Source organism: Rutidosis leptorrhynchoides, chromosome 1 (genome assembly GCF_046630445.1).
Source record: "Rutidosis leptorrhynchoides isolate AG116_Rl617_1_P2 chromosome 1, CSIRO_AGI_Rlap_v1, whole genome shotgun sequence".
Taxonomy (NCBI): Eukaryota; Viridiplantae; Streptophyta; class Magnoliopsida; order Asterales; family Asteraceae; genus Rutidosis; species Rutidosis leptorrhynchoides.
The window spans coordinates 474075791-474103139 of NC_092333.1; the positions used below are offsets into that span (position 1 = coordinate 474075791).

The window sequence follows — 27349 nt, forward strand, 5'->3', positions numbered from 1 at the left end:
GACCCTTTATTGAAGGTCCAAAAAAATAATTGGGACCCTTCTTTACGATAGACACTGGTCTTTAAAAACATATTGGGACCCTTTATTACGAAGGAAATTGGTCTTAAAAAACATTTTTGGGACCCTATATTACGACCGATAAGGGTCCTAATATAGATATCCTGTAATGGCCATGATATCAATATGAAACCCTAAACTAATGTGACTAGTTGGACCCTTTATTACGATGGACAATGGTCCATAAAAACATATTGGAACAATTTATTACAAAGGAAAATGTTCCTAAAAATCTTTTTGGGACACTTTATTTAGGCCGATATGGGCCCTAATATAGATATCATGTATTGGCCATGGCATCAATAGGAAACCATGAACTAATGTGACTAATATAGTACCTCTAGAAAGGGTCCTAAAATAGTTTTTGTAATTATCATGCCATAACCATGATATTAAGAAGGAACGATTTACTAATTAGTACACCCAAAAAGGGTCCAATAAAATGTAATATGTAATGGCCGTGTAATGACAATGATGTTGGTAGTTCTCGAATAATTTTTTTTTAATAGATCCAAAAAGAGTCCTAAAATTATATTCTATCATTTGCTTATCATCACAATGATCCCAATGGGATATGTATATATATATATATATATATATATATATATATATATACATATATATACACACATATATATACATATATACATATATATATACATATACATATACATATATATATATATATACATATATATATATATATACATATATACATATATATATACATACATATATATATACATATACATACACATATATATATACATATATATATATATATATATATATATATATATATATATATATATATTTATATTTATTATATTTAATATATTTATATATAGATTTATTATATTTATGCTTTCTTTAACCAACATGGACATGCAACTAATAATTTCCATTAATAAAATTCAAACCAGATAACATAATATTGTTGCAAACTTAACAAAGGATAAATAAGTAACACACTAAAAAAACATCTAACAGATAAGTAGCTGAACATTTAAAAAAAAAAAGCAGCAACGTCATCAAGCATTAGTCCGCGCCAATCATGCGAGCTTAATCCAGTGGCACAACCTACAAACAAATAATTAATGTATAAGCATAAGCATTCAACGTTATTAACCCGAATTACATCAACAATTTAACAATGGCATACCGAGAGTAAAGAAGTTGGCCACGCAATAGTCACACCGGTAGCCTCTATCATTGTAATAACAAGTTCAAATGGTCTTATCACTGCTTCATCACTTTTTATTGCGACTTGAACATGTACTTCACCCCAGCCTGGTGTAACAACCCGACATCTTAAATCCCTTAGACGTGTACTAAAAAAAAAAAATTCTATGTCAGTGCATCTGGACGGCGTCCAGAATCCTGGACGGCGTCCAGCTCAGAAAGGTGGGACGGCATCCAAAGTTTAGGACGGCGTCCAGCTCAAAACAACTGGGACGGCGTCCAAGCAATTGGGACGGCGTCCCAATGGTCTTCCAGCTACTGATCACGGGTCCAACTCACACGAGCGGAAAACTCGCTTCCCGACACTTTCAAACGAAAACCTTTTTACCACAAGTCAATATAAGTGAAACTAAGAGATTTTCATCATCAAATCAAGTTTTACATCAACGGGCCCACATCACCCATTTTACGAGTTTCGTTCAAAAATAAAAGTTTCGACCAAGTATAAGTTTAAGTTCCAAACGACATTAGAGCATGGTGTTTGGGGTTAAACTACCCAATCTCGGTCGAACTCCAAAAGCTAACACCCAAAAACATCCCCTAACAAAACAAGCGGGAGATCACTAATCCAATTGAACGCTCTTACCCTTGTCAACGCCCGAGCCTATGAAAAAAAGGTAAACAATGAGAGGGTAAGCAAAGCTTAGTGAATGCAATAATTATACGAATACATATATAATTATACCTACTTGCATACACTTACACAACCGCAAACATGCTAGCAAACAACATTAGCTTATCGTCGCAATAACAAGCTATAATTCACCAATACTCCCAAGCTAGCATAACAACCGCATATAAATATAACTCGAATAATATAATATGATTACAACACAAATAACCATGGTTAACCAATAGTACAAGGGAACGGCGCACGCGAAAATACCATCGGTGTTCACAACATCCGTTAGAGCACTTAACACCTCGCACCCCTAACCCCTAGGGTGGCACCTTAACACCTCGGCACTTCACCCCGAGTGGCATCTTAACACCTCGATGCTTCACTCATTATTTTACGGAGTGGTGTCTTAACACCTCGACACTACACTCCTAGGTGGCATCTTAACACCTCGATGCTACACCTGAGTGGCATCTTAACACCTCGATGCTACACTCTTCACGTGAAACGTGGTGTCTTAACACCTCGACACTACACATTTCACGCTACAACAAATAGATACATTATATACCTACGCATATAATTATTCCACTCACCTCAAAGTCTTGTGAAAAGATACCTGAGCTTGCTAAACCTCAAAGTAACGTACCTATCACGTTATACATATTATCAAACACAAACTCAAGTCGGTCAACCAATTCTTTCACCATTCCTAAGTCATTTTGACCCAAAGTGCAATCCCGACCCATTTTGCACCCTTAACCCTAATAATGGGTTAACTTCACCAAAAACCCTAACTCTAGTCAAATATGGTCTTATTACATTTTTAAATCACCAATTTAACTCATTTTCACACATGCAAGACCACTTAGGTCATTAAAGACCCATTTCAAGGTCAACACACCCATTTGGGTCATCCACAATCCAAATGACACCCACTAACTTTAACTATAAGTGTACTAGTGATTTGCTAGGCCTTTAAGACCCATTTACCCTTTCAAAACCCTAGGTTAGTCACCATTTGGGTCTTCATGACCCAAACTTACCCAAAACCCCCAAATTACTCACAAATGGGTTTTATGTGCAACACTAACCCAAACCCTAACCCTTAAACACATTAAACTAAGGTAATCAAGTTTAGGGCTTACACCACAATCAAAACGAAGCTAACGAGGAGATGAACAACTTTAATGCTCGAGCTAGAACCCGAAACAAGCTTCTTCTTCCCCTATTTGAGCTTTCTCACACTTGAATCACACTCTCTCACTAGGATTTAAGTGGATGAAGTTTGGTGGTTAGAAATGGAGTAATGAGGTTCAACCAAACTGATCTAGGGCCTTTAATTCGTCCACCAAGTGAAATTACCAATTTACCCATCTAAAATATTTAAAAACCCAATTCTGGCTCGACAGATCATCTGGACGGCGTCCAGATTTCTGGATGGCGTCCAGGCCTTCATAATGGGACGGCGTCCCAGATGTTTGGATGGCGTCCAAACCAAAAAGAAAACAGGATCTTACAACTCTCCCCCACTTGAACCGGATTGCGACCTCGCAATCCACGCCGCATGACAAGCAGGAAGATAAAACAAGACAAACTCTTCTGGCTCCAAGTAAACTCGGAGCCTATACTTCGACGCCATTGGACTTTAAAAGTCCTCACCTCCTTATTTCTCAATTTCTTAACCTTTTCATCAAGTATAGCAACCGGCTCCTCAACATACTCTAACTTATTATTTAGCTCAATCTCGTCTAACGACAACCACGAAGAATCATCCGCAAGACACTTACGGAGATGGGAAACATGAAATGTATTATGGATCCCCGCAAGTTCTTCGGGTAATTCCAAACGATAAGCAACTTCGCCAACACGAGCTAAAACTTTGAATGGCCCAATAAACCGAGGGGCTAACTTTCGCCGTTTTCGAAATCGAATAATACCCTTCCAAGGTGAAACCTTAAGCATCACCATATCACCTTCTTGAAATTTGATCATTCGTCTACGTTTATCGGCATATGACTTTTGTCTATCTTGAGCATTCTTCAAGTGGTCCCGTATAATATAAATCTTGTTATTCGTCTCCAAAACCAAATTGGTGCTCCCGATTTCCTTTTGTCCCACTTCACCCCAACAAATCGGGGTTCGACACCTACGCCCATAATGCATCTCATATGGCGGCATCCCGATACTAGTATGATAACTATTATTGTACGAGAATTCCACCAAAGGTAAGTGCTCGTCCCAACTACCACCAAAATCAATAATACACGCCCGTAACATATCCTCCAAAGTTTGATTCGTACGTTCGGTTTGACCGTCCGTTTGAGGATGATACGCCGTGCTCAATTTCAATTGTGTACCCATATCTTCGTGAAACTTTTCCCAAAACCGAGATGTAAAATGAGTATCTCTATCCGAAACAATAGATATAGGAACCCCGTGTCGAGAGACCACTTCCTTGATAAACAACTTAGCCAAGGCCTCCGATGATATTACTTCTTTAATGGGAAGAAACAAAGCACTTTTCATCAACCGGTCAACTATCACCCAAATCATATCAAATTGGGTTCTCGCCGTCTTAGGTAACTTTGTTATGAAATCCATGGTAATGTGCTCCTATTTCCATTTCGGAATTTCTAACGGTTGCAATTTACCATACGGCTTTTAGTGCTCGGCTTTAACTTGAAAACAAGTAACACATTGCTTAACATATTTAACAACATCACGCTTCATGCCCGGCCACCAATAATCTTTCTTCAAGTCAAGATACATTTTCGTCGCGCCCGGGTGAATGGAATATTTTGACTTATGTGCTTCATCAAGTAGCACCCGTCGGTAATCACCCATCTTAGGCACCCACACCCTTCCTTGAAAAGACAACAACTCACGCGAACCCATAGTAATAAACTCCGATTGGCCCACGATTCGCTCCATATGCTTGTTGTGAACGTAAGTGAAATGTCCCGTTCTTATTGATTAAAAACGTTCCATATTAATTGATTTCTTTGCGAGGTTTTGACCTCTATATGAGACGTTTTTCAAAGACTGCATTCATTTTTAAACAAACCATAACCTTTATTTCATCAATAAAGGTTTAAAAAGCTTTACGTAGATTATCAAATAATGATAATCTAATATATCATGTTTACACACGACCATTACATAATGGTTTACAATACAAATATGTTACAACAAAATAAGTTTCTTGAATGCAGTTTTTACACAATATCATACAAGCATGGACTCCAAATCTTGTCCTTATTTAAGTATGCGACAGCGGAAGCTCTTAATAATCACCTGAGAATAAACATGCTTAAAACGTCAACAAAAATGTTGGTGAGTTATAGGTTTAACCTATATATATCAAATCGTAACAATAGACCACAAGATTTCATATTTCAATACACATCCCATACATAGAGATAAAAATCATTCATATGGTGAACACCTGGTAACCGACAATAACAAGATGCATATATAAGAATATCCCCATCATTCCGGGACACCCTTCGGATATGATATAAATTTCGAAGTACTAAAGCATCCGGTACTTTGGATGGGGTTTGTTAGGCCCAATAGATCTATCTTTAGGATTCGCGTCAATTAGGGTGTCTGTTCCCTAATTCTTAGATTACCAGACTTAATAAAAAGGGGCATATTCGATTTCGATAATTCAACCATAGAATGTAGTTTCACGTACTTGTGCCTATTTTGTAAATCATTTATAAAACCTGCATGTATTCTCATCCCAAAAATATTAGATTTTAAAAGTGGGACTATAACTCACTTTCACAGATTTTTACTTCGTCGGGAAGTAAGACTTGGCCACTGGTTGATTCACGAACCTATAACAATATATACATATATATCAAAGTATGTTCAAAATATATTTACAACACTTTTAATATATTTTGATGTTTTAAGTTTATTAAGTCAGCTGTCCTCGTTAGTAACCTACAACTAGTTGTCCACAGTTAGATGTACAGAAATAAATCGATAAATATTATCTTGAATCAATCCACGACCCAGTGTATACGTATCTCAGTATTGATCACAACTCAAACTATATATATTTTGGAATCAACCTCAACCCTGTATAGCTAACTCCAACATTCACATATAGAGTGTCTATGGTTGTTCCGAAATATATATAGATGTGTCGACATGATAGGTCGAAACATTGTATACGTGTCTATGGTATCTCAAGATTACATAATATATAATACAAGTTGATTAAGTTATGGTTGGAATAGATTTGTTACCAATTTTCACGTAGCTAAAATGAGAAAAATTATCCAATCTTGTTTTACCCATAACTTCTTCATTTTAAATCCGTTTTGAGTGAATCAAATTGCTATGGTTTCATATTGAACTCTATTTTATGAATCTAAACAAAAAAAATATAGGTTTCTAGTCGGAAAAATAAGTTACAAGTCGTTTTTGTAAAGGTAGTCATTTCAGTCGAAAGAACGACGTCTAGATGACCATTTTAGAAAACATACTTCCACTTTGAGTTTAACCATAATTTTTGGATATAGTTTCATGTTCATAATAAAAATCATTTTCTCAGAATAACAACTTTTAAATCAAAGTTTATCATAGTTTTTAATTAACTAACCCAAAACAGCCCGCGGTGTTACTACGACGGCGTAAATCCGGTTTTACGGTGTTTTTCGTGTTTCCAGGTTTTAAATCATTAAGTTAGCATATCATATAGATATAGAACATGTGTTTAGTTGATTTTAAAAGTCAAGTTAGAAGGATTAACTTTTGTTTGCGAACAAGTTTAGAATTAACTAAACTATGTTCTAGTGATTACAAGTTTAAACCTTCGAATAAGATAGCTTTATATGTATGAATCGAATGATGTTATGAACATCATTACTACCTTAAGTTCCTTGGATGAACCTACTGGAAAAGAGAAAAATGGATCTAGCTTCAATGGATCCTTGGATGGCTCAAAGTTCTTGAAGCAAAATCATGACACGAAAACAAGTTCAAGTAAGATCATCACTTGAAATAAGATTGTTATAGTTATAGAAATTGAACCAAAGTTTGAATATGATTATTACCTTGTATTAGAATGATAACCTACTGTAAGAAACAAAGATTTCTTGAGGTTGGATGATCACCTTACAAGATTGGAAGTGAGCTAGCAAACTTGAAAGTATTCTTGATTTTATGAAACTAGAACTTTTGGAATTTATGAAGAACACTTAGAACTTGAAGATAGAACTTGAGAGAGTTCAATTAGATGAATAAAATTGAAGAATGAAAGTGTTTGTAGGTGTTTTTGGTCGTTGGTGTATGGATTAGATATAAAGGATATGTAATTTTGTTTTCATGTAAATAAGTCATGAATGATTACTCATATTTTTGTAATCTTATGAGATATTTCATGCTAGTTGCCAAATGATGGTTCCCACATGTGTTAGGTGACTCACATGGGCTGCTAAGAGCTGATCATTGGAGTGTATATACCAATAGTACATACATCTAAAAGCTGTGTATTGTACGAGTACGAATACGGGTGCATACGAGTAGAATTGTTGATGAAACTGAACGAGAATGTAATTGTAAGCATTTTTGTTAAGTAGAAGTATTTTGATAAGTGTATTGAAGTCTTTCAAAAGTGTATAAATACATATTAAAACACTACATGTATATACATTTTAACTGAGTCGTTAAGTCATCGTTAGTCGTTACATGTAAGTGTTGTTTTGAAACCTTTAGGTTAACGATCTTGTTAAATGTTGTTAACCCAATGTTTATAATAACAAAAGAGATTTTAAATTATTATATTATCATGATATTATGATGTACGAATATCTCTTAATATGATATATATACATTAAATGTCGTTACAACGATAAACGTTACATATATGTCTCGTTTCAAAATCATTAAGTTAGTAGTCTTGTTTTTACATATGTAGTTCATTGTTAATATAATTAATGATATGTTTACTTATCATAATATCATGTTAACTATATATATAACCATATATATGTCATCATATAGTTTTTTTACAAGTTTTAACGTTCGTGAATCACCGGTCAACTTGGGTGGTCAATTGTCTATATGAAACCTATTTCAATTAATCAAGTCTTAACAAGTTTGATTGCTTAACATGTTGGAAACATTTAATCATGTAAACATCAATCTCAATTAATATATATAAACATGGAAAAGTTCGGGTCACTACAGTAAGCCTCTATTTGAATCTCACCAAGCTTCACAAGAAAATCATTAGTAATAATCAAACGTAACGATCTCACTTTTATCGCCGGATGTTGACTCTTTCAACTCAACGCATCCGCGACAACATTTGCCTTACCCGGATGATAAAGTATCTCACAATCATAATCTTTCACCACATCCATCCACCTACATTGGCGATAATTCAAATCTCGTTGATTAAAGAGATGTTTCAAACTCTTATGATCGGAATAAATCGTACACTTGACACCATACAAGTAATGGCGCCAAATTTTCAACGCATGCACAACCGCCGCCAACTCAAGATCATGAGTCGGGTATCTTGTTTCGTGTTCCTTTAATTGTCGTGAGGCATAAGCGATGACTTTACCTCTTTGCATTAGAACACACCCGAGACCATTTAAGGAAGCATCACAATAAACCGTCATGTCTTCCACACCTTTCGGCAATACTAACACCGGAGCTTGACACAACTTCCCTTTTAGCAATTGAAAAGCAATTTCTTGCTCATTCTCCCAATTAAACTTAGCATTCTTTCTCGTCAACTTCGTTAACGAAGAAGAGATCTTAGAAAAGTCTTGGATAAACCGACGATAATAACCGGCCAATCCGAGAAAACTTCAGATTTCCGTAGGCGTAGTCGGTCGTCCCCAACTCTACACCGTCTCGATCTTCCCCGGATCTACTTGAATACCGTTTTCATTCACAATATGACCAAGGAATTGAACTTTCCTTAGCCAAAATTCACATTTGGAGAACTTTGCATACAACTTCTCCTTTCGTAGCGTCTTCAATACTTCACGCAAATGACGTTCATGTTCGTTCATACTTTTCGAGTAGACTAGTATGTCGTCAATGAACACTATTACCGACTTGTCCAACATAGGTTGGCACACTCGGTTCATAAGATCCATGAATGCCGCCGGTGCATTCGTAAGACCAAAAGGCATTACCACAAATTCAAAATGCCCATAACGCGTCCGAAAAGCCGTTTTCTCGATGTCTTCCTCACGGACCCGCATTTGGTGATAGCCGAACCGTAGGTCGATTTTAGAGAAATACGTTGCACCTTGTAGTTGATCAAACAAATCGTCAATCCTAGGTAACGGATAACGATTCTTGATCGTCACTTTATTCAACTCTCGATAATCGATGCACATCCGCATACTACCATCCTTCTTCTTCACAAATAACACCGGAGCGCCCCATGGTGAAGCACTTGGTCAAATAAAACCCTTCTCAAGTAACTCTTGGGTTTGATTTAGCAATTCTTGCATTTCTGTCGGCGCTAAACGATAAGGAGTTTTAGCAATGGGAATAGCTCCCGGAACCAACTCAATGCGAAATTCAACTTGTCTTTCCGCCGGAACACCCGGTAACTCGTCCGGAAAAACGTCTTCGAATTCACTAACAACCGGAATTTCACGAATGGGTGGTGGCTCATCAGTAGTATCAATAACATGGGCAAGAAAAGCCATGCCACCACTAACAAGAAAACGACGTGCCCGTGCAAAAGAACATATCGACACAAGTCTTCTTCGTTTATCCCCGTGAATAATTAACTCTCCCCCACTTGGGGTCTTCACACGAATAAATTTTTCATGGCATGCAATATCGGCTCTATTACGATAGAGCCAATCCATACCCACAACAATATCAAAGTCGCTCAAAGTCATCGGAATGAGATCTATCTTAAAGTTTTCGGCACCAAACACAACATCACAATTTTTGCACACATCGACCACTAGTACCGTCTTGCCGTCCACTATTTCGACTTCTACCGGACGACTTAACTTAGCTAATGGTCTATTTAGTTTAGGCACAAATTTAGGAGACACAAACGACAAATTTGCACCGCTATCAAATAGAATTCTTGCCTGATTAGAATTAACCACGAAAGTACCCGAGACAACTTCGTTTGATTGCTTGGCTTCATCATTGGTCATCAAATAATTTCGATCCCTTGCCGTACCCGCCGCCTTCTCTAACCGCTTAGCATTATCATTACGCAAGTCGGGACAATCCGGCTTCTTATGCCCTTCTTTTCCACAATTAAAACAAGTGACCTTGTTTCCGAAAGATGGTTTAGAACATTCACGAGCCATATGACCCGGTTGCCCACAATTGTAGCACGCATAAGAAAACCCCCGGAAGTGCCCTTCTTCACGCTATTAACACTCTCAGACCCTTCTTGTTCTTGTTCTTCTTGTTTGAAAAGTTAGAATGACTAGAACCTTCAAACTTTCTTTTGAAAAACGTGATATCGCTTTTTCTTGGAACATCCGGCTCAAAACCCCGTGCCAATTCAAATAACTCATCAAAAGACTTAGCCATACCTCGACTAATCTTGCCCTTGAACTCATCATTCAAAGTACGGTAGAAATCTTTCATTAGCTTGTGATCGTCACCCACATATTCCGGACAAAAACGAGTTTTTGCCAAAAAGGTAGACTTGAGTGTGACCAAGTCCATTGAAACTTGTTGCAAATGGTGCAACTCGTCCCGGATTCTATCAAGATCGGAAGAAGTTCGGTATTCTTTAAAGAATTCCTTCTTAAACTCCTCCCATGTCAAGTTCATGCATTGCTCTTCATCATATAAGTTGATTTTGTCGTCCCACCACAACTTGGCTTCTTCCCTCAACATACTAGAACCATATCTCGCCTTCCTTTCGGGAGAACACTCCGCAGTACGGAAAGCCCCCTCGATATCGGAAATCCAACACATGCTTTTCAACGGATCTCGCACCCCATTAAACATCGAAGGTTGAGTATCCTTGAAATTTTTGTAGTGGAAGTCCCGCCTTCCACCCCCACCATTACCTTTACCCCCTTCGCCTCGAGGATAAATGTTTCTAGCCTCTAAAGCTTCCTCTATTGCGGCTTTCATTCGATCATTGATCATTTCGGTCACTTGTCCATCGACCGACTCTTGGAAGACCTTTCGAACGTCGTCAAGAAAATCCCTCTTTAGCCTTTTAAAGATAGCCTCAACCTTGACCGTGAGTTTAACGTCCTCACTCGTACCTCCGTCATTTGTGTCGTGTCCATTTCTCATCTTCATTCTATAAAACGAAGTAAATTAAGCAACAAAACGAAAGGACTTAACCCATATGTATATACATATACACCGCACTACCCCGTCTTGCTCAACAATTGTCGTACATCACTTGTTTGACACGATTTGAACCCGTAACAATGGTAGCTAATCATTGTTACACGAGCACATCGCATTAACTCACTAGTACCACGTCTATCTCGCTTGACGATTTTAAATACCACACAAAACAATAGCGCATGATTAGTTCACATAAACCTATACACTAACCAAAACCCGATCCGACCCAAAGTCCTACAAGTCCCGCATAACGCGCACACAAAAGTCTAAGTCTATGCGCCTATCTCAAGTCACCTAAATCCCTTAGACCATGCTCTGATACCACTTGTAACAACCCGACATCTTAAATCCCTTAGACGCGTACTAAAAAAAAAATTTCTATGTCAGTGCATCTGGACGGCGTCCAGAATCCTGGACGGCGTCCAGCTCAGAAAGGTAGGACGGCGTCCAAAGTTTGGGACGGCGTCCAGCTCAAAACAACTGGGACGGCGTCCAAGAAATTGGGATGGCGTCCCAATGGTCTTCCAGCTACTGATCACGGGTCCAACTCACACGAGCGGAAAACCCGCTTCCCGACACTTTCAAACGAAAACCTTTTTACCACAAGTCAATATAAGTGAAACTAAGAGATTTTCATCATCAAATCAAGTTTTACATCAACGGGCCCACATCGCCCATTTTACGAGTTTCGTTCAAAAATAAAAGTTTCGACCAAATATAAGTTTAAGTTCCAAACGACACTAGAGCATGGTGTTTGGGGTTAAACTACCCAATCTCGGTCGAACTCCAAAAGCTAACACCCAAAAACATCCCCTAACAAAACAAGCGGGAGATCACTAATCCAATTGAACGCTCTTACCCTTGTCAACGCCCGAGCCTATAAAAAAAAGGTAAACAACGAGAGGGTAAGCAAAGCTTAGTGAATGCAATAATTATACTAATACATATATAATTATACCTACTTGCATACACTTACACAACCGCAAACATGCTAGCAAACAACATTAGCTTATCGTTGCAATAACAAGCTATAATTCACCAATACTCCCAAGCTAGCATAACAACCGCATATAAATATAACTCGAATAATATAATATGCGTACAACACAAATAACCATGGTTAACCAATAGTAAAAGGGAACGGCGCTCGCGAAAATGCCATCGGTGTTCACAACATCCGTTAGGGCACTTAACACCTCGCACCCCTAACCCCTAGGGTGGCACCTTAACACCTCGGCACTTCACCCTGAGTGGCATCTTAACACCTCGATGCTTCACTCATTATTTTACGGAGTGGTGTCTTAACACCTCGTCACTACACTCCTAGGTGACATCTTAACACCTCGATGCTACACCCGAGTGGCATCTTAACACCTCGATGCTACACTCTTCACGTGAAACGTGGTGTCTTAACACCTCGACACTACACATTTCACGCTACAACAAATAGATACATTATATAACTACGCATATATAGTTATTCCACTCACCTCAAAGTCTTGTGAAAAGATACCCGAGCTTGCGAAACCTCAAAGTAACGTACCTATCATGTTATACATATTATCAAACGCAAACTCAAGTCGGTCAACCAATTCTTTCACCATTCCTAAGTCATTTTGACCAAAAGTGCAATCCCGACCCATTTTGCACCCTTAACCCTATTAATGGGTTAACTTCACTAAAAACCCTAACTCTAGTCAAATATGGTCTTATTACATTTTTAAATCACCAATTTAACTCATTTGCACACATGCAAGATCACTTAGGTCATTAAAGACCCATTTGACCCATTTCAAGGTCAACACACCCATTTGGGTCATCCACAACTCAAATGACACCCACTAACATTAACTATAAGTGTACTAGTGATTTGTTAGGCCTTTAAGACCCATTTATCCTTTCAAAACCCTAGGTTAGTCACCATTTGGGTCTTCATGACCCAAACTTAACCAAAACCCCTAAATTACTCACAAATGGGTTTTATGTGCAACACTAACCCAAACCTTAACCCTTAAACACATTAAACTAAGGTAATCAAGTTTAGGGCTTACCACCACAATCAAAACGAAGCTAACGAGGAGATGAACAACTTTAATGCTCGAGCTAGAACCCGAAACAAGCTTCTTCTTTCCCTATTTGAGCTTTCTCACACTTGAATCACACTCTCTCACTAGAATTTAAGTGGATGAAGATTGGTGGTTAGAAATGGAGTAATGAGGTTCAACCAAACTGATCTAGGGCCTTTAATTCGTCCACCAAGTGAAATTACCAATTTACCCATCTAAAATATTTAAAAACTCAATTCTGGCTCGACAGATCATTTGGACGGCGTCCAGATTTCTGGACGGAGTCCAGGCCTTCATAATGGGACGGCGTCCAAACCAAAAAGAAAACAGGATCTTACACCTAGACCAATCTCTATTCCTCCAACCACTGTTAGTGGGTCTAAACCACGAAGCCTGCCTTTTGCGATAATCAGGGTTGGATTTTTAATGCTCTTTAGGTGGACTTCTTTGTCAACCTATTTTTAATTTTCCAACTTTTAATTATTCAACTATAAATATTTTAACGTGGAGAATAACAATAGTAACTAAATAGAAATATGCCTGTAGTGGCGTATTGGTAATTATGCCATTATTTGTTGATGCATGAGGATTAACAACGGAATTATTTGTCATAATGGTCTTTTGTTTTTCACGTTCTTTATACTCCTGGAATTCTGCTTTCAACTTGACGTTCTTTTGGCATAAAGCGGTATGACTCCTGACTTCACCCAAAACATCTGATACACGAACACCGAGACCATACATTTCTGCTTGTCCATGTTTAGCTGTACCCATGACTTGTGCATAGATATCATCTGGTCTAGGCTCATCGAGTGAACCTTCTGGTAATTCCATGGAAAGTTCTTTCATTTGTTCCTGTAAATAGAAAAATGAACATTAAAATCCCCACAGTAAACCTCGCGTAGAGAGGCCATAAAATAATGATTACATTTAAGCAAACATAGTTATCATTCTGCCAGCACATTTAGTTTTGTAATTATGTAACTTACAAGTTGTTTTACAGCTTCAGAATTGTTTGTGATGTCAGCTTTCGAGAAAGACCGCTCAAAATGTCCACTCTACTCGGCTCTCTTCCTAATTGTATCTGTTGTAACAAAATGAAAATGAGTAACAACAATAAAAAAATAGTACTATAATAACATTTGCATTTGTAATAAACTTACCTTTAGTTCCTCACGAATTTGTGCATAACTCTTTTTGCCGATCAATGGGTGCAATGACCTTTTTTGCCGATTATGTTTATTTTTCGTAATCATGCCCTAATTTAGGAAAAAAAATATTATAAATAGATAAACAATAATATTATGTTGTTTTAATATGAAGGCATGATCATACCTTTGATTCATCACCATTCCAAAAGTCAACAAGTCTTTTCCAGTGTTTTTTTTTTGGACTACTGCTATCAGCTAAAAAGTCACGTTTTTACCCCCGATATTAAGTCCCAAAAGCATAAAGTTCAAAACTTTATCGAAAAAATAATTGATTTTTTCTGTTAAAATTGTAGGTAAAGTAATTACGGAGATGATGAAAAAAGAATCAAGTAAAACGAAGCTAAAACGAAGAATCTACAGCGAAAACGGTGAAAGACAAGAAATCAAGTTATGAACCAGAGAATTAGCAAGCCAAACGGCTTGCCAAACGTCCTGCCAAACGGCTTGCCTGGCTTACAAACGGCCTGCCACACGCCCAAGTTAAACGGCCCCTGCAAAGAGCTTGGTCTGGCAAACGGCCCCTGTAAACGGCTTGCCAAACGGCCTGCGAGCCATTTGCAGGGAAATTTCAAGTCTATTTAAAGGCTTTTTGTCATCCAATTTCAACACGCCTCTCTTCACTCTCTCACTACAATACACTTTCTCTCACTAGAGCTTTCAAGGCCTTCTCACCTCTGAGCGGAAAATTTAGTACCCGGAGGCGAACGCCGAAGATTATAATAGGAGCAGTCTAGAGGATATCAGCACTTGTAATGGTCCGGATCTCGTCTGTAAATGGTGAACACTTTCCTTAATTTAATAAATTTATCTTAAGTTGCTTTCATCTTGCATGCATATCTATCTGTTACAAATGTTTATTATATGTTGAATACTTTATCTGAAACTTATGCTACTGTTATGCTGAAACCTTGACGGTTTAGAAGTTTAATTTACGGATCACCCTTTCCGCATATTCACGTGGCTATAACCTAGTATTAGGACCTGATCAACCCTAGGATATGGGTAAGTGGTTATGTGTGCTTAACGTCACAATAGGGATATAGTACCTACGTACGAATAACCGTTTATTCGTCAAAGAAGAGCTGCCCATTTTGGTTGTGATTAGAGTAGACAACATATAGTTCAGTGAACACTGGTATACTCAGAAGCATGATTCACGTCAAAAGCAACGTTCTTGAGATGTTGTAAGATGATCCGGAGTTGATTAAGTGATCGCAAAGGAGAGACCTCTAATCCGATTAGCAGTACCTTAGAATACCTAAGATTGCACATCTATTAATGTTAAGGCATAGCTTAGTATAAGTGGTGGAGTATTGCTTTAGTTAGACCAAATAGGATTAAGAAAAGCTGAGACTTTCCTCTAGGGTTATACCACTTTGTTCATTTACCTAGGATTTAATCCATAAGGTCATTTAAACCCTCCAAGGTTAACGTTGGGAGTAGGGATATTCGTCTTAGCCAGAATCTTCAAGACCTAAACTCTTAGTGACAAATCAGTTAGGTTTAAAGTCCAATTAATTGAGGTTTAGTGTTTATTCTAGAAAGTTAAAATCTTGTGATAGTTCCCCATCAGAATTCTATTCTTCATGCCTATCCACCTTTATCTTTATAGTCATATTAGTAGTTAATCTTAATCTATCACCACTTGTCACTAGGGTTAATTATTTAGGCACCTTTATCCCACATTACTGAGCAAACATAAAAAAATACGAACCTGAGTTATACTTACCACTTACTCGTTAAAAGGAAGACAAGTAGGTGAGTAATACCAGCTAAAAATAAATAATAAAACCATTACTCTCTTTTGGTAGTCAAATCTGATGTGTTGTGACCTAATGACACCGCACATACATAACCGTCCGTTTTGGCCATATCATAAGTAGAAGTAAGTTTTTGGCGCCGCTGCCGGGGACTCATTTTCTGTCTGTTAAGGTAACCGTTGATTCTATCAAAATATCTGCGATTCTTGAGTGGTGTCAAAGAAATACAATTATACACGGACTTGGTTGTTGGATTTTCCAAACAGTCTCCAATTATATTGAACCAAAAGGATCCTGCCTCTCCGTTGTCGGTCTGGCCACTTGTTTCAAAGATAAATTGATAAGAAACACACATGCTTAACAAACAGAGAGTTTGTCGGTATAGGATTTAAAAGTCGCCATTATAGTAAACCCTTTTCAAAACTATAAAAACAAAATATTAAATATGGTATTAATTTCTTTAGATTCTAGTTTAGACTTAACCGATTACGAAGAAAGTGCGAAAGGCAGTTGCTCTCCCACAACTTCGGAAATCGGAGAAATTTTTATTTATAAAACCAAAACAAATATAAACCCTGATGAGTCTCATCAAGAGTTAATTCTTGATCCTTGTAGTCCAAGAAGCCGGATAACTTCATCCGACTTAGAGATTTCATTGCTTTTGGATAAGTTTTACTCAAAAGAACCAGGATTCTACCATATTCACGATCCAAAAGGGAGGCTCAGTCTTAATGAACTCATCATTATGGAAGATGAAATACGGGAAGAATACCCAACTATCTTCAAATATCCTGACTTGTTTGAATATAATCAAAAGGAGAAACAACACATTGATAAAATAAAAGTTCCGTTTACTGGAAATCTGTTAAATCCTAGCAGAAGGTTAGACGTCTATAGAGAATTCATTAGGCACCTCTATTCCCCAGACTTCTCGTTCTCAACATTTCAAATAAATCTGTTAAAAGAGCTTTGTTCTCAAGTTCATTCTCTTCACAAACTGTTAAAAGAATGTGGGGATGATATTTTTGTCAAGTATCGGGATGCAGAAATTGATTTCAAATTCGATTTAGAGTCATTCGTCATTTTTCTCCCTCACATCAGTGATAAGGAATTCTCTCAAATTCATATCAACCGTTATGTCACCGCAATGATTTCTGAATTAGAATTTTGGATTGAAAGCAAAAAACCTAACCCTATTTCAAGACATGGAGATCGAGATTTCTTTTACTTCGATCCAACCTCATTTCTCATCAAAAGATTAATTGAAGTTTTTCCGGATTCAACCGAGGAAAGAATACATCAGAATTTCTTCGCAAAAAGAAAGGAAATATATTCTGAACTCGTACAAATCCTCACTATGTCAAAATTTCCATTTACAACTCCGCGAAGAAAGATCATTCGGGAAATATCTGAAAACTTTAAATTTACTATCGGTGATCCTGATTGCGCGGAAGATCTTTTATTTTAAGACACAGTGTCAAAACTTCTTTTCGAGCTTAATTATCGAGATGCTGGACCTAGGGATGGAATTTCAAACATTAAAAAAGTTAGAAGGGCTTTGTTTAAACTTATGGACGACATCGGATATTTACAAAAGCGTGAGGGTAAAATGCTAAGTGATTTTGAAATATTTTCAATACACTCCGCTGATTTACTCTGGATGGTCAAAGAAGCTTTAAATATATCTTTCTTTCCGCATCATTTCTGAAACTTAGTTGTGGAACCTGTGTAATCTGAATTATTAATAAAATAAATTTTTAGTTTACTCAGTCCTTTCGTCCTTTTTCTTTTTAATTTAATTAAAAAATAACTGGATTAAGAGCCGAAGAAAAATTTTATTTATCTTTTATTAATTTAGTGAAAACTTTAAAATATATAAAAATTCGCGAGTCGGGTCAGAGAAATAAGCCCGTGTGCCGCACGGGCCCATTTTTCTTCTCTTTTTCTTCTCATCCTCTCCTTTTTCCTCTTTTTTTTTCCTTTCTTTCTCTCCTCCCTCTGTTTCTTCGGCCGACTAGTGAGACCACCACCACCATCACCAAATCTTGACCAAATTTAACGATTCAAAGCTCAAATCCGATTCGATCGTGTCTCCTCAACGCGTTTCCGTCATCAATTTGGCATAAAAGGTACTCTTTCACGGTTAAAATTCGAGTTTTTACTCGGAGTTAAATTTTTGACTTTTGAGAAAAATTGTGTTTTATGCCCAATTTTGAATTCCTATATGCTTAGTTAGATAATGTAATTGATATGTGTTAGTTTTTAGGTTCGATTGAAGCATTTTGGTTAGTTTTTAACTCTCGATTCATTAATTTAGGTTTTAGGTTAGAAATTGGTGAAAATTGTTGGAAACTTGATGTTTGGCCAGCTCAGTTAGGCTTAGTAATTCATTTAGAGTACTTAGAAACTAATTCTGGAACAATTTAGACTTGTTTACTTGAAAATTGATGTTTTGGTAAAACTACACTTAATTAGGCTTAGGGTTTTCCCTTTAGTTAAAACGTTTTTAAAACTTAGGATTGCATTAAAACTAGCCTAAATAAAGATATCATTGATTTGCAAATGAAAATTAAGTCTAGTCTTTGACTTTTCTTATTTTGTACGTTTTAAGCAAAATGGATATTTTTCGGTAAAAACAGTCTCAAAACTTGACTTAAGGATGTTATAGCTAAAGTTTGATGATCAAAGATATTTAAGGTAATTAAAATGATCGTTATAATTATTGTATGCTTAAAAATCATCCTGCTTTAATCACAACTGCTTATTACGACTAACTCGCTATAATTATTATTTTTGGCATTATTTATTGCAATCACGGGCACGCTTCAAATTTTGTTTGGAAATAAGTTTAGAGTAAGATTAGATAACGTTTGTGGTAATTTTGACTATAATTGACTATAACAAGGAATTGGAAAATGCCATTTTTAAAGCCCTCATTTCGAATTTTTTCAAAAAATATAAGCATTTTTTTAAAAAAAATTCTAAGTATTATTATAAGTCTTATTATTTTGGAACATAACCTACATTACTTGACCTTTACAGATGGCTAATTATTTACCGGATGAGTATGAGTTGCCCTACTACCTCCTCGGGCAAGACAATCCAGCAAATAATGAGCCGTTCATGAGGAATTGGATAAATCGACAAAAAGGTGCCAACAAATATATAAATTGGGAAATAATGGAGCAATGTGGTTGGGCCAATGAGTTGAGATAAATCTTAAGTTTCACAGCACACGCGAAAGTCAACAGCGCGTGGAAAAGTCTGTTTGAAATTCATGAACGAGTTTATCAGGAGCCATAGGCAGAATTCATGGCAACATGGAGATTTGAATCAAATGTTAACCAGGAGGAGTACAACAGTCACGAGTGCATCCATTTCTGCCATCAGAATCTGATGTATCACCTGACTCTTGCGCAGTTCGTAATTCATCTAGAACTGTATAAGAGGACACACGTTAATCGATCTGTATTTAAAAGAGGATACACCACGCTGAACAACATCGATCATCAAGCTTTCTGGCGTACCTACACCTCCGATAATGAAGCCTGGAGGTCAAGTAAAAAGGCTTCAAGCTTCACCAATCCTGTTCACCGAATTCTTCACCACCTCATCGCCAAAACCCTTCACCTGAAAACCTAACATGGCGGTGCCGTCACCGTTAATTATATGCGCATAATGCACGCCATGATCAATAACCAAAATATGCAAGTTGCACATCTTCTAGCTCAAGCCTTTACTATTGAAAGGAATGCGCCGAGAATAGTCGTGCCTGTTTTGGGAGCCGTGGTCACCAAACTCCTTTGCCGGATGCATGTTTTAGTTAGTATTGAGAGATTTGGGTATAGGACAGCAGCTGAGTCAGAAGAGATATGGTACAAGTTACTGAACACTTGGAAGTACATTCGGATTGAGGATGAACAGTTAAAAGTTACAGCCAATCCGGCAATACCAGAATCGGAAGACCGGACAGTGCTAGGAGTAAGAGCTAGGGGATTTAGGCCTGATGCGAGGACTAGAGATGGTCGGAGACGGCAAGGTTCACAGGAACCAAAGGATGAGGATGATCCCACCACACAGGGTAGGCCCAATGACGCCCGTCGACACTCATCAGTAGGAGAAGGGGATCGACCGCACTTTCCACTGTACCATTATCATATGGGAGATCTACCTAGACACGAGAGTTGGTTTGCTCAGCATGCGATCTTTCAGAATCTGGATCACTTCACACATTATGCAGGCAGACATCTCAATGTCCCGCCATATCCTCATGAGTATTCAGTACTGGTATTCCACAGAGACCCTAGAGGCGCAGGGCCGAGCCATCAATATTCAGGACCCCCATCCCCACCTCGACATCATTACACACAGCGTACAGTCATCCCATCTCCTCCAAGGGCTGCGGATTTTGTCAACAACCTGTTTGACACGACCCATATCATCACTCACAGAGATACATACACCGACGCTCAGGCTTCCACATGGGATCAGGCTGCAAGCCGGTATATGACTGAGGAAGTAACACAGGGTATAGACAGTATGTGTATGAACCCACATTGGGGTAGAGATTTGCAAGAAGGGCAGGGTTGGCATACGAGACCTATGAGTCATACGAGCACCTCATCACTCACCGGATTGATTGCACGTTCAGACGAGGTTCAGTTCAGGATATTTTCAGGGATGGACACTGCAGAATTGGCACAGCAATTCACCACTGATGAGGAGATGACAGATGAAGGGCAATCAACCCTTAGACACCCGAGACAGCCCCGCACTAGCGTATCATATTCTCTACCCTACCCTCCACCTCAACCATAACTTTCCTAAACTCTGCTATATTTTATGCATAATTGTGATTCTCACTGCTACACTATTACTATGTCTGTAAGCCAATCTTGGCATAACTACTTTTATATTTTGTGAGTTTGTATGATAATTAGAATAAATTGCACGAATAAAACATCACAAACAGACGACGATCGAGACCGTACAAGATGGAAGCACAACTTGGAGCAAGGACGCACTGAATGAGAATTGCGCCAACACGAGCTTAGAAGAAACCATATTCGGCCAACCATCCATACATACCATGCAACCATAGGGGAGTACTACGTCTTCACCACTTTTTCAATAGAATATACGCAAAATACTATACCACTTTAAACACTAAGTGTGGGATTAGCAACCCCACCAACAAAAACTTTTAATAACAAAAACGCCTATTTTAAAACCTAAGTGTGAGATACGCCGTATCCTTAACATTGAGGACAATGTTATTATAAAGTGTGGGATAGAGCATATTGTTGTACATAATGATTCTTGTAAAACCCCCAAGTAACTTTTTGAACTATAAAACACTAAGGATTATAAAATTCTATAAAAGATCGGAAAATTTTTACTACCAAATAGACAAAGAGTAAAACAAGGTTAAAAACTTTTTGCAAAAATCAAACCAAATATTCTAAAAGAGCATTGCATAACAAAAGACGCAATTCAACCCATTATAATTGCCGTGAGGCACCCCCAAATAAGGCTTTATAAGCACTCATTTTTAGTGCTTCACTATACTTCCGTTGAGCGCGCTGATGTTAACATCCTGGAATGAGAACTTGCTCTTGATCTACATTTCGGAGTCACACACTTTGACGAGAACCACTAAGTTAGGACCTCGGCTATTCGTGAAGATAAAAACACTCCCCATTACACTCCTTCATTGCCATCTCCACTCCAAATCTCCAAAATTCCATCCACCGCTACCTATCCATTCGATTCACTTCATAAATAAAGAAATAAATCCTGACGAAATCATTCCTTCCGGGAAATCATCTATAAATCCGCGTTATAAAATGCGAGCATCCAAGCCAATTATCAAAGAGACTGCCTCGAAGAGAAAAAGCAAAGGCAAAGGATGCTTTCTTTCAAAACTTGTTGATGAATAAAAGTTCTGAAAAAAGGAGCAGAACCAGAAAAGATTCAAGAAAAGAACTCATGGCAATTAAAAAGAAGGATGCTCATCTTTCAAAAAAAAGAAAAAAGATCACCAAAAGAAAATCGATCTTTTAAAGAAACTCCTATCTATCAAACCCTTCACACCCCAAAAACCTCCAAATCACCATCTCTTCACGATACAAGTTGAGTCCACAACTGAAAATTCTCTCAAATAAGTGATGAAAATTTGAGTCTTGACCAAGCCTATGATGAAGAATGTGAGCATGACTGGCTAAGAGCGATTTCATTTCTTAGAACTATAGGATACCCAAAACACTTTAGTGAATTAAGTGACCCGAGTGAGATAGCCTCAGTTATGTAACATCCTCTCATGCTTGCGAAAAAGGTTTTGAGAATAACAGAAAGGATAAAAATCGAGTTTTCGCTCCTATGCCTTGCGGAGTAAAAGACCACTTGATTACTACGAATAAAACACTTCAGTGTTAAAAGCTCGGAAGTTTGCTTGAGGACAAGCAAAGTCTAAGTGTAGGATATTTGATATCAACTGAAAAGTCACGTTTTTACCCCCGATATTAAGTCCCAAAAGCATAAAGTTCAAAACATTATAGGCAAAATAATCGCTTTTTCGGTTAAAATTGTAGGTAAAGTAATTACGGAGACGATGCAAAAAGAATCAAGTAAAACGGAGCTAAAACAAATAATCTAGAGCGAAAACGGTGAAAGACAAGAAATCAAGTTATGAACTAGGGAATCAGTAAGCCAAACGGCTTGCCAAACAGCCTGCCAAACGGCTTGCCGGGCTTGCAAACGGCCTGCCACATGCCCAAGTAAAACGTCCCCTCCAAACGGCTTGGTCTGGCAAACGGCCCCTGCAAACGGCCCCTGCAAACGGCATGCCAAACGGCCTGCCAGCGTTTGCAGGAAAATTTCAAGTCTATTTATAGGCTTTTTTCATCCAATTTCAACACACCTCTCTTCACTCTCTCACTACAATACACTTTCTCTTACTAGAGTTTTCAAGGCCCTCTCACCTCCGAGCGAGATATTTAGTACCCGGAGGCGAATGTCAAAGATTGTAATAGGAGCAGGCTAGAGGATGTCAGCACTTGTAATGGTCCGGATCTCTTCTGTAAACGGTGAACACTTTTCTTAATTTAATAAATTTATCTTAAGTTGCTTTCATTTTGCATGCATATCGATCCGTTACAAATGTTTATTATATGTTGAATACTTAATCTGAAACTTATGTTACTGTTATGCTGACACCTTGACGGTTTAGAACTTTAATTTACGGATTACCCTTTCCACTTATTCACGTGGCTATAACCTAGTATTAGGACCTGATCAACCCTAGGATACGGGTAAGTGGTTATGTGTGCTTAACGTCACAATAGGGATACAGTACCTACGTACGAATAACTGTTTATTCGTCAAAGAAGAGCTGCCCATTTACGTTGTGATTAGAATAGATGTAGTGACCCGGGAATTTCCGACCAAATTTAAACTTAAGCTTTATAAGGTTTCGACACGATAAGCAAAAATCTGTAATGTTAAGTCTCGAAAAGTTTGAAATCTATATTCATGTAATCAAATACCCCCTTAACTATTGCCGATGATTCACGAACAACAAATCGTAAATAGATAACATATAGATATGAAAGTTGAAATATAAATAAATTGTTACATTATTACTATTCTAAATAATATGTGTATTATAAAAATTAGTATTTAATGTAATTAGGAGTAAAGTTATAATTTTAACTATTATGAATAAAATTAGTATTATTAGTAAATATTAATAATATCAATATCATTAAGAACTATTGTTATTATTATAAATTATTATTATCATTATTATCCTTATTATTATTTTATCGTTAATATTATTATTACTTCTATTATTATTAATAGTATTTCTATCATTATTAAAGGTATTATTATTATTAATATATTTATTATTTATTAATATAAAACATAAAGTTTGTTAATTATTCAAAGTTGTTTTAAGTCACTATCGGGTTTTTGTTTTTACTGTCTGTCTCTATTGCTAGAATTATGATACACCTTCATGAAACAATAAACAATAACCTCATATTATTGACAAAAACCCCACATGCTTGTGTATCCAGATTTTTTTTTATCACCGAATAATCAAACACTTTAATTATATATACATACATATACATATGTATTACAAATACTAACAACTCATCACTGCAACATCATCACCAAACTTTAACTACTAAATTGCTATTCGATCACCCCTTGTATATCCTATTCCATGATCGATAAAACTACCACCTTTTGTTTCTTGTTTTAATCATCGGTCACCATCTCCATTCAATCATCACCTTCAAACCTCAACACCAAACCAAGCCCATATTGTGTGAATCCTATATTTTACTTTTCTGTTTTAAGAACACTATCGAAAACCACCATTTAATTACCTGAAACAAAGAACCGCTACTAATGCTAGTTTCCTTCTTAATTTCTCCTTTGTGAACCCCATTAACACAATCTTCATTCACCACCAACCTACGACCACTATAGCCCAAACCGCCACCACCTGCGTGTTACAGCTACTAATATACGCCCCGTCTCCTGTCAACCAAACTGAAACAAAAATGATTGTTGACCCCTCCTGTCCTGATCTATACTCGACCCAAACTAAATCAACACTTCACATTTTCATCTGCAATTCACCAACTTCACCATAAGAACTATCGGTCACCATTATTGCTACGGCTGCTATCTAGTTTTCTGTTATTTTCGATGAACCCCCTTCCAACTGTCGAACAATCACCTGCAAATTTTTCAATTTCATGTTTAATATGAGAAAACTAAACACCATTCAAAAACTTGTAAAATTCTACTCACCCTGATGACCAATCACTACCAATCCCAGCCTCATGCAGCTGCAATATTTTCTGTTGTGCTACACCTTTTTAGCTATCGGACCAATCCATGAAAACTGATGCAGTTCGGTCACTATTGCTTCCATTCTCAGAATCTGCACGACTAACCCAAACATCACCTAATCAGGTAACTGCTAATTCCTTGTGATTATAATTTTCCTTTTGATTATTTCATGATTCTTGTTAGATCAACACGTAATAAAAATCACAATAATCAAGAAACAATCGAAGGCCTGATGTATGCTGATGTCCAATTTAATCAAACCCATTGAATTATGCATATACTATAATCGTTTCTGTTCCAAGATAACAAATCAACACCTCCTGTCACTACTTGGGTTCAAAAATTACTACTGCCCTGTTTAGGGTTTGGCTCACCCTTCGAACACCCCTAAATTTTTTTTATCATCGTCAAACCATCAGAAATATCATTAATTGTTACTATTAATTTACTAAATAAATATACAGAAAGTATAGACGGATTAAGGAAAATTACTAAGAATATAAATGAATCGATTATTACCTGAATTAACTGATGAATTGAATACTGAATCGATTGACGATGGATGACGATTAAAGATGATTATGAATACTGATATCGATAAATCCATAACCTACTAATCATTGATTGCTGCTTAATCGATTGGTGAAGAAAAATACGATGATGTTTCTGAAACAAAGAAGATTGAAATTAATGACCTGCTAATTGGATTGATTGATACTCGAATGATAGTGAGGATGGACCAATGATCTATTCATCATCGATGGTTAAGAAGAAATCAATGGATCGATTGTTGAACCGAAGATCCCACGAGCCATCACGATTTTTCACCTTCTTCGTTTGTTTCTGCCCTTGTTGTTCTGATTGAGCCACCAACAAACGCACCCTAACTTTCTTTTTAATTTATATTATTATTATTATTATTATTATTATTATTATTATTATTATTATTATTATTATTATTAATATTAGTCATTATTATTATTACCATTATTATTATTATTATAAATGTCATTATTATTATCATTATCAAATTATTATTATAAATATATATATAAATTTTTTTGTAAATAAGTATCTTTGATATATGAATGTATTTACCACACATAATACTATAAATATATTAACATTACATATTGTTATATTTTAGAATAATTATACATAATAATATTACAATGTATATATATATCACATAAATATATTCATATAAGTTATACTATAAAACACATTTAAAACCTTGATATAAAATAAATTGAGAATATTAACATAATTATATAATACTTTATGCAACAAAATTAAACACTATTATTATATTAATACTAGGATATAAAAATAAATGACATATATTTTATATAACAATTATAAATTAGTTATTAAATTTATTTTTAAAGAATATTACTCTAATAATAACTTATTAAGATAGTTTAAGGTATGATCTAAATATAATACTTAGGTATATAAAATTGATAAAAATAATTATATAACATATATAAGAGTATAAATATATCGATATATAACATTTAAAATCACAAAAATATTGCTAAACTAAAAATATTAAATAACAATTGTTTTATAGTTTTATGACATTAATTGACATAAATAATTGGTATAGGTTCGTGAATCCGAGGCCAACCCTACATTGTTCAGTTTCGTCATATGTATTTTTACTACAAAATACAGTATGGTGAGTTTCATTGATCCCCTTTTACTCTTTACATTTTTGGGGCTGAGAATACATGCAAATGCTTTATTAACTATTTTACAATATTTATATGCGTGAGTTTATTTGATTCTCTTTTACTCTTTACATTTTTGGGACTGAGAATACATGCGCTGTTTTTTTACAACTGCTTTATTAAATGCTTTTGAAATATGTTTTGAACTGCGAATACATGCAAATTCTTTATTAACTGTTTTACAATATTTATATGCGTGAGTTTTCATTACTCCCCTTTTAAATGCTTTCGCAATATATATTTTTGGGACTGAGAATGTATGCGCTGCTTTTATAACTGTTTTACGAAATAGACACAAGTACTTAAAACTACATTCTATGGCTGGATTATTAAAACGAATATGCCCCTTTTTATATAGTCTGGTAATCTAAGAATTAGGGAACAGACACCCTAATTGATGCGAACTCTAAAGATAGATCTATCGGGCCCAACAAGCCCCATCCAAAGTACCGGATGC

At 36.5% G+C, this 27349-nt stretch overlaps 1 protein-coding gene across 1 annotated transcript; it reads right to left on the reverse strand.

The window, feature by feature from the left end:
- Positions 1-1119: 1119 nt before the first annotated feature.
- Positions 1120-19936, reverse strand: LOC139839606 (uncharacterized). Its single transcript, XM_071829721.1, has 8 exons — positions 19873-19936; positions 19637-19729; positions 14656-14726; positions 14484-14579; positions 13861-14175; positions 13661-13775; positions 1220-1347; positions 1120-1137 (listed from the first exon to the last, which is right to left on the reverse strand). The coding sequence occupies exons 1-8, from the start codon at positions 19934-19936 to the stop codon at positions 1120-1122; spliced, it is 900 nt and encodes a 299-aa protein (XP_071685822.1).
- Positions 19937-27349: the final 7413 nt, after the last annotated feature.

Bases quoted from the DNA above. Each gene is read 5' to 3' on its own strand.
- LOC139839606 (XM_071829721.1), bottom strand. From the start codon at position 19,936: ATGTTAGGTTTTCAGGTGAAGGGTTTTGGCGATGAGGTGGTGAAGAAT. The intron at 14,727-19,636 runs GTTAACATTTGA...GTGACTTTTTAG, and splicing joins TGACTGTTGTACTCCTCCTG to CTGATAGCAGTAGTCCAAAA. The intron at 14,580-14,655 runs GTATGATCATGC...TTCCTAAATTAG, and splicing joins GGAATGGTGATGAATCAAAG to GGCATGATTACGAAAAATAA.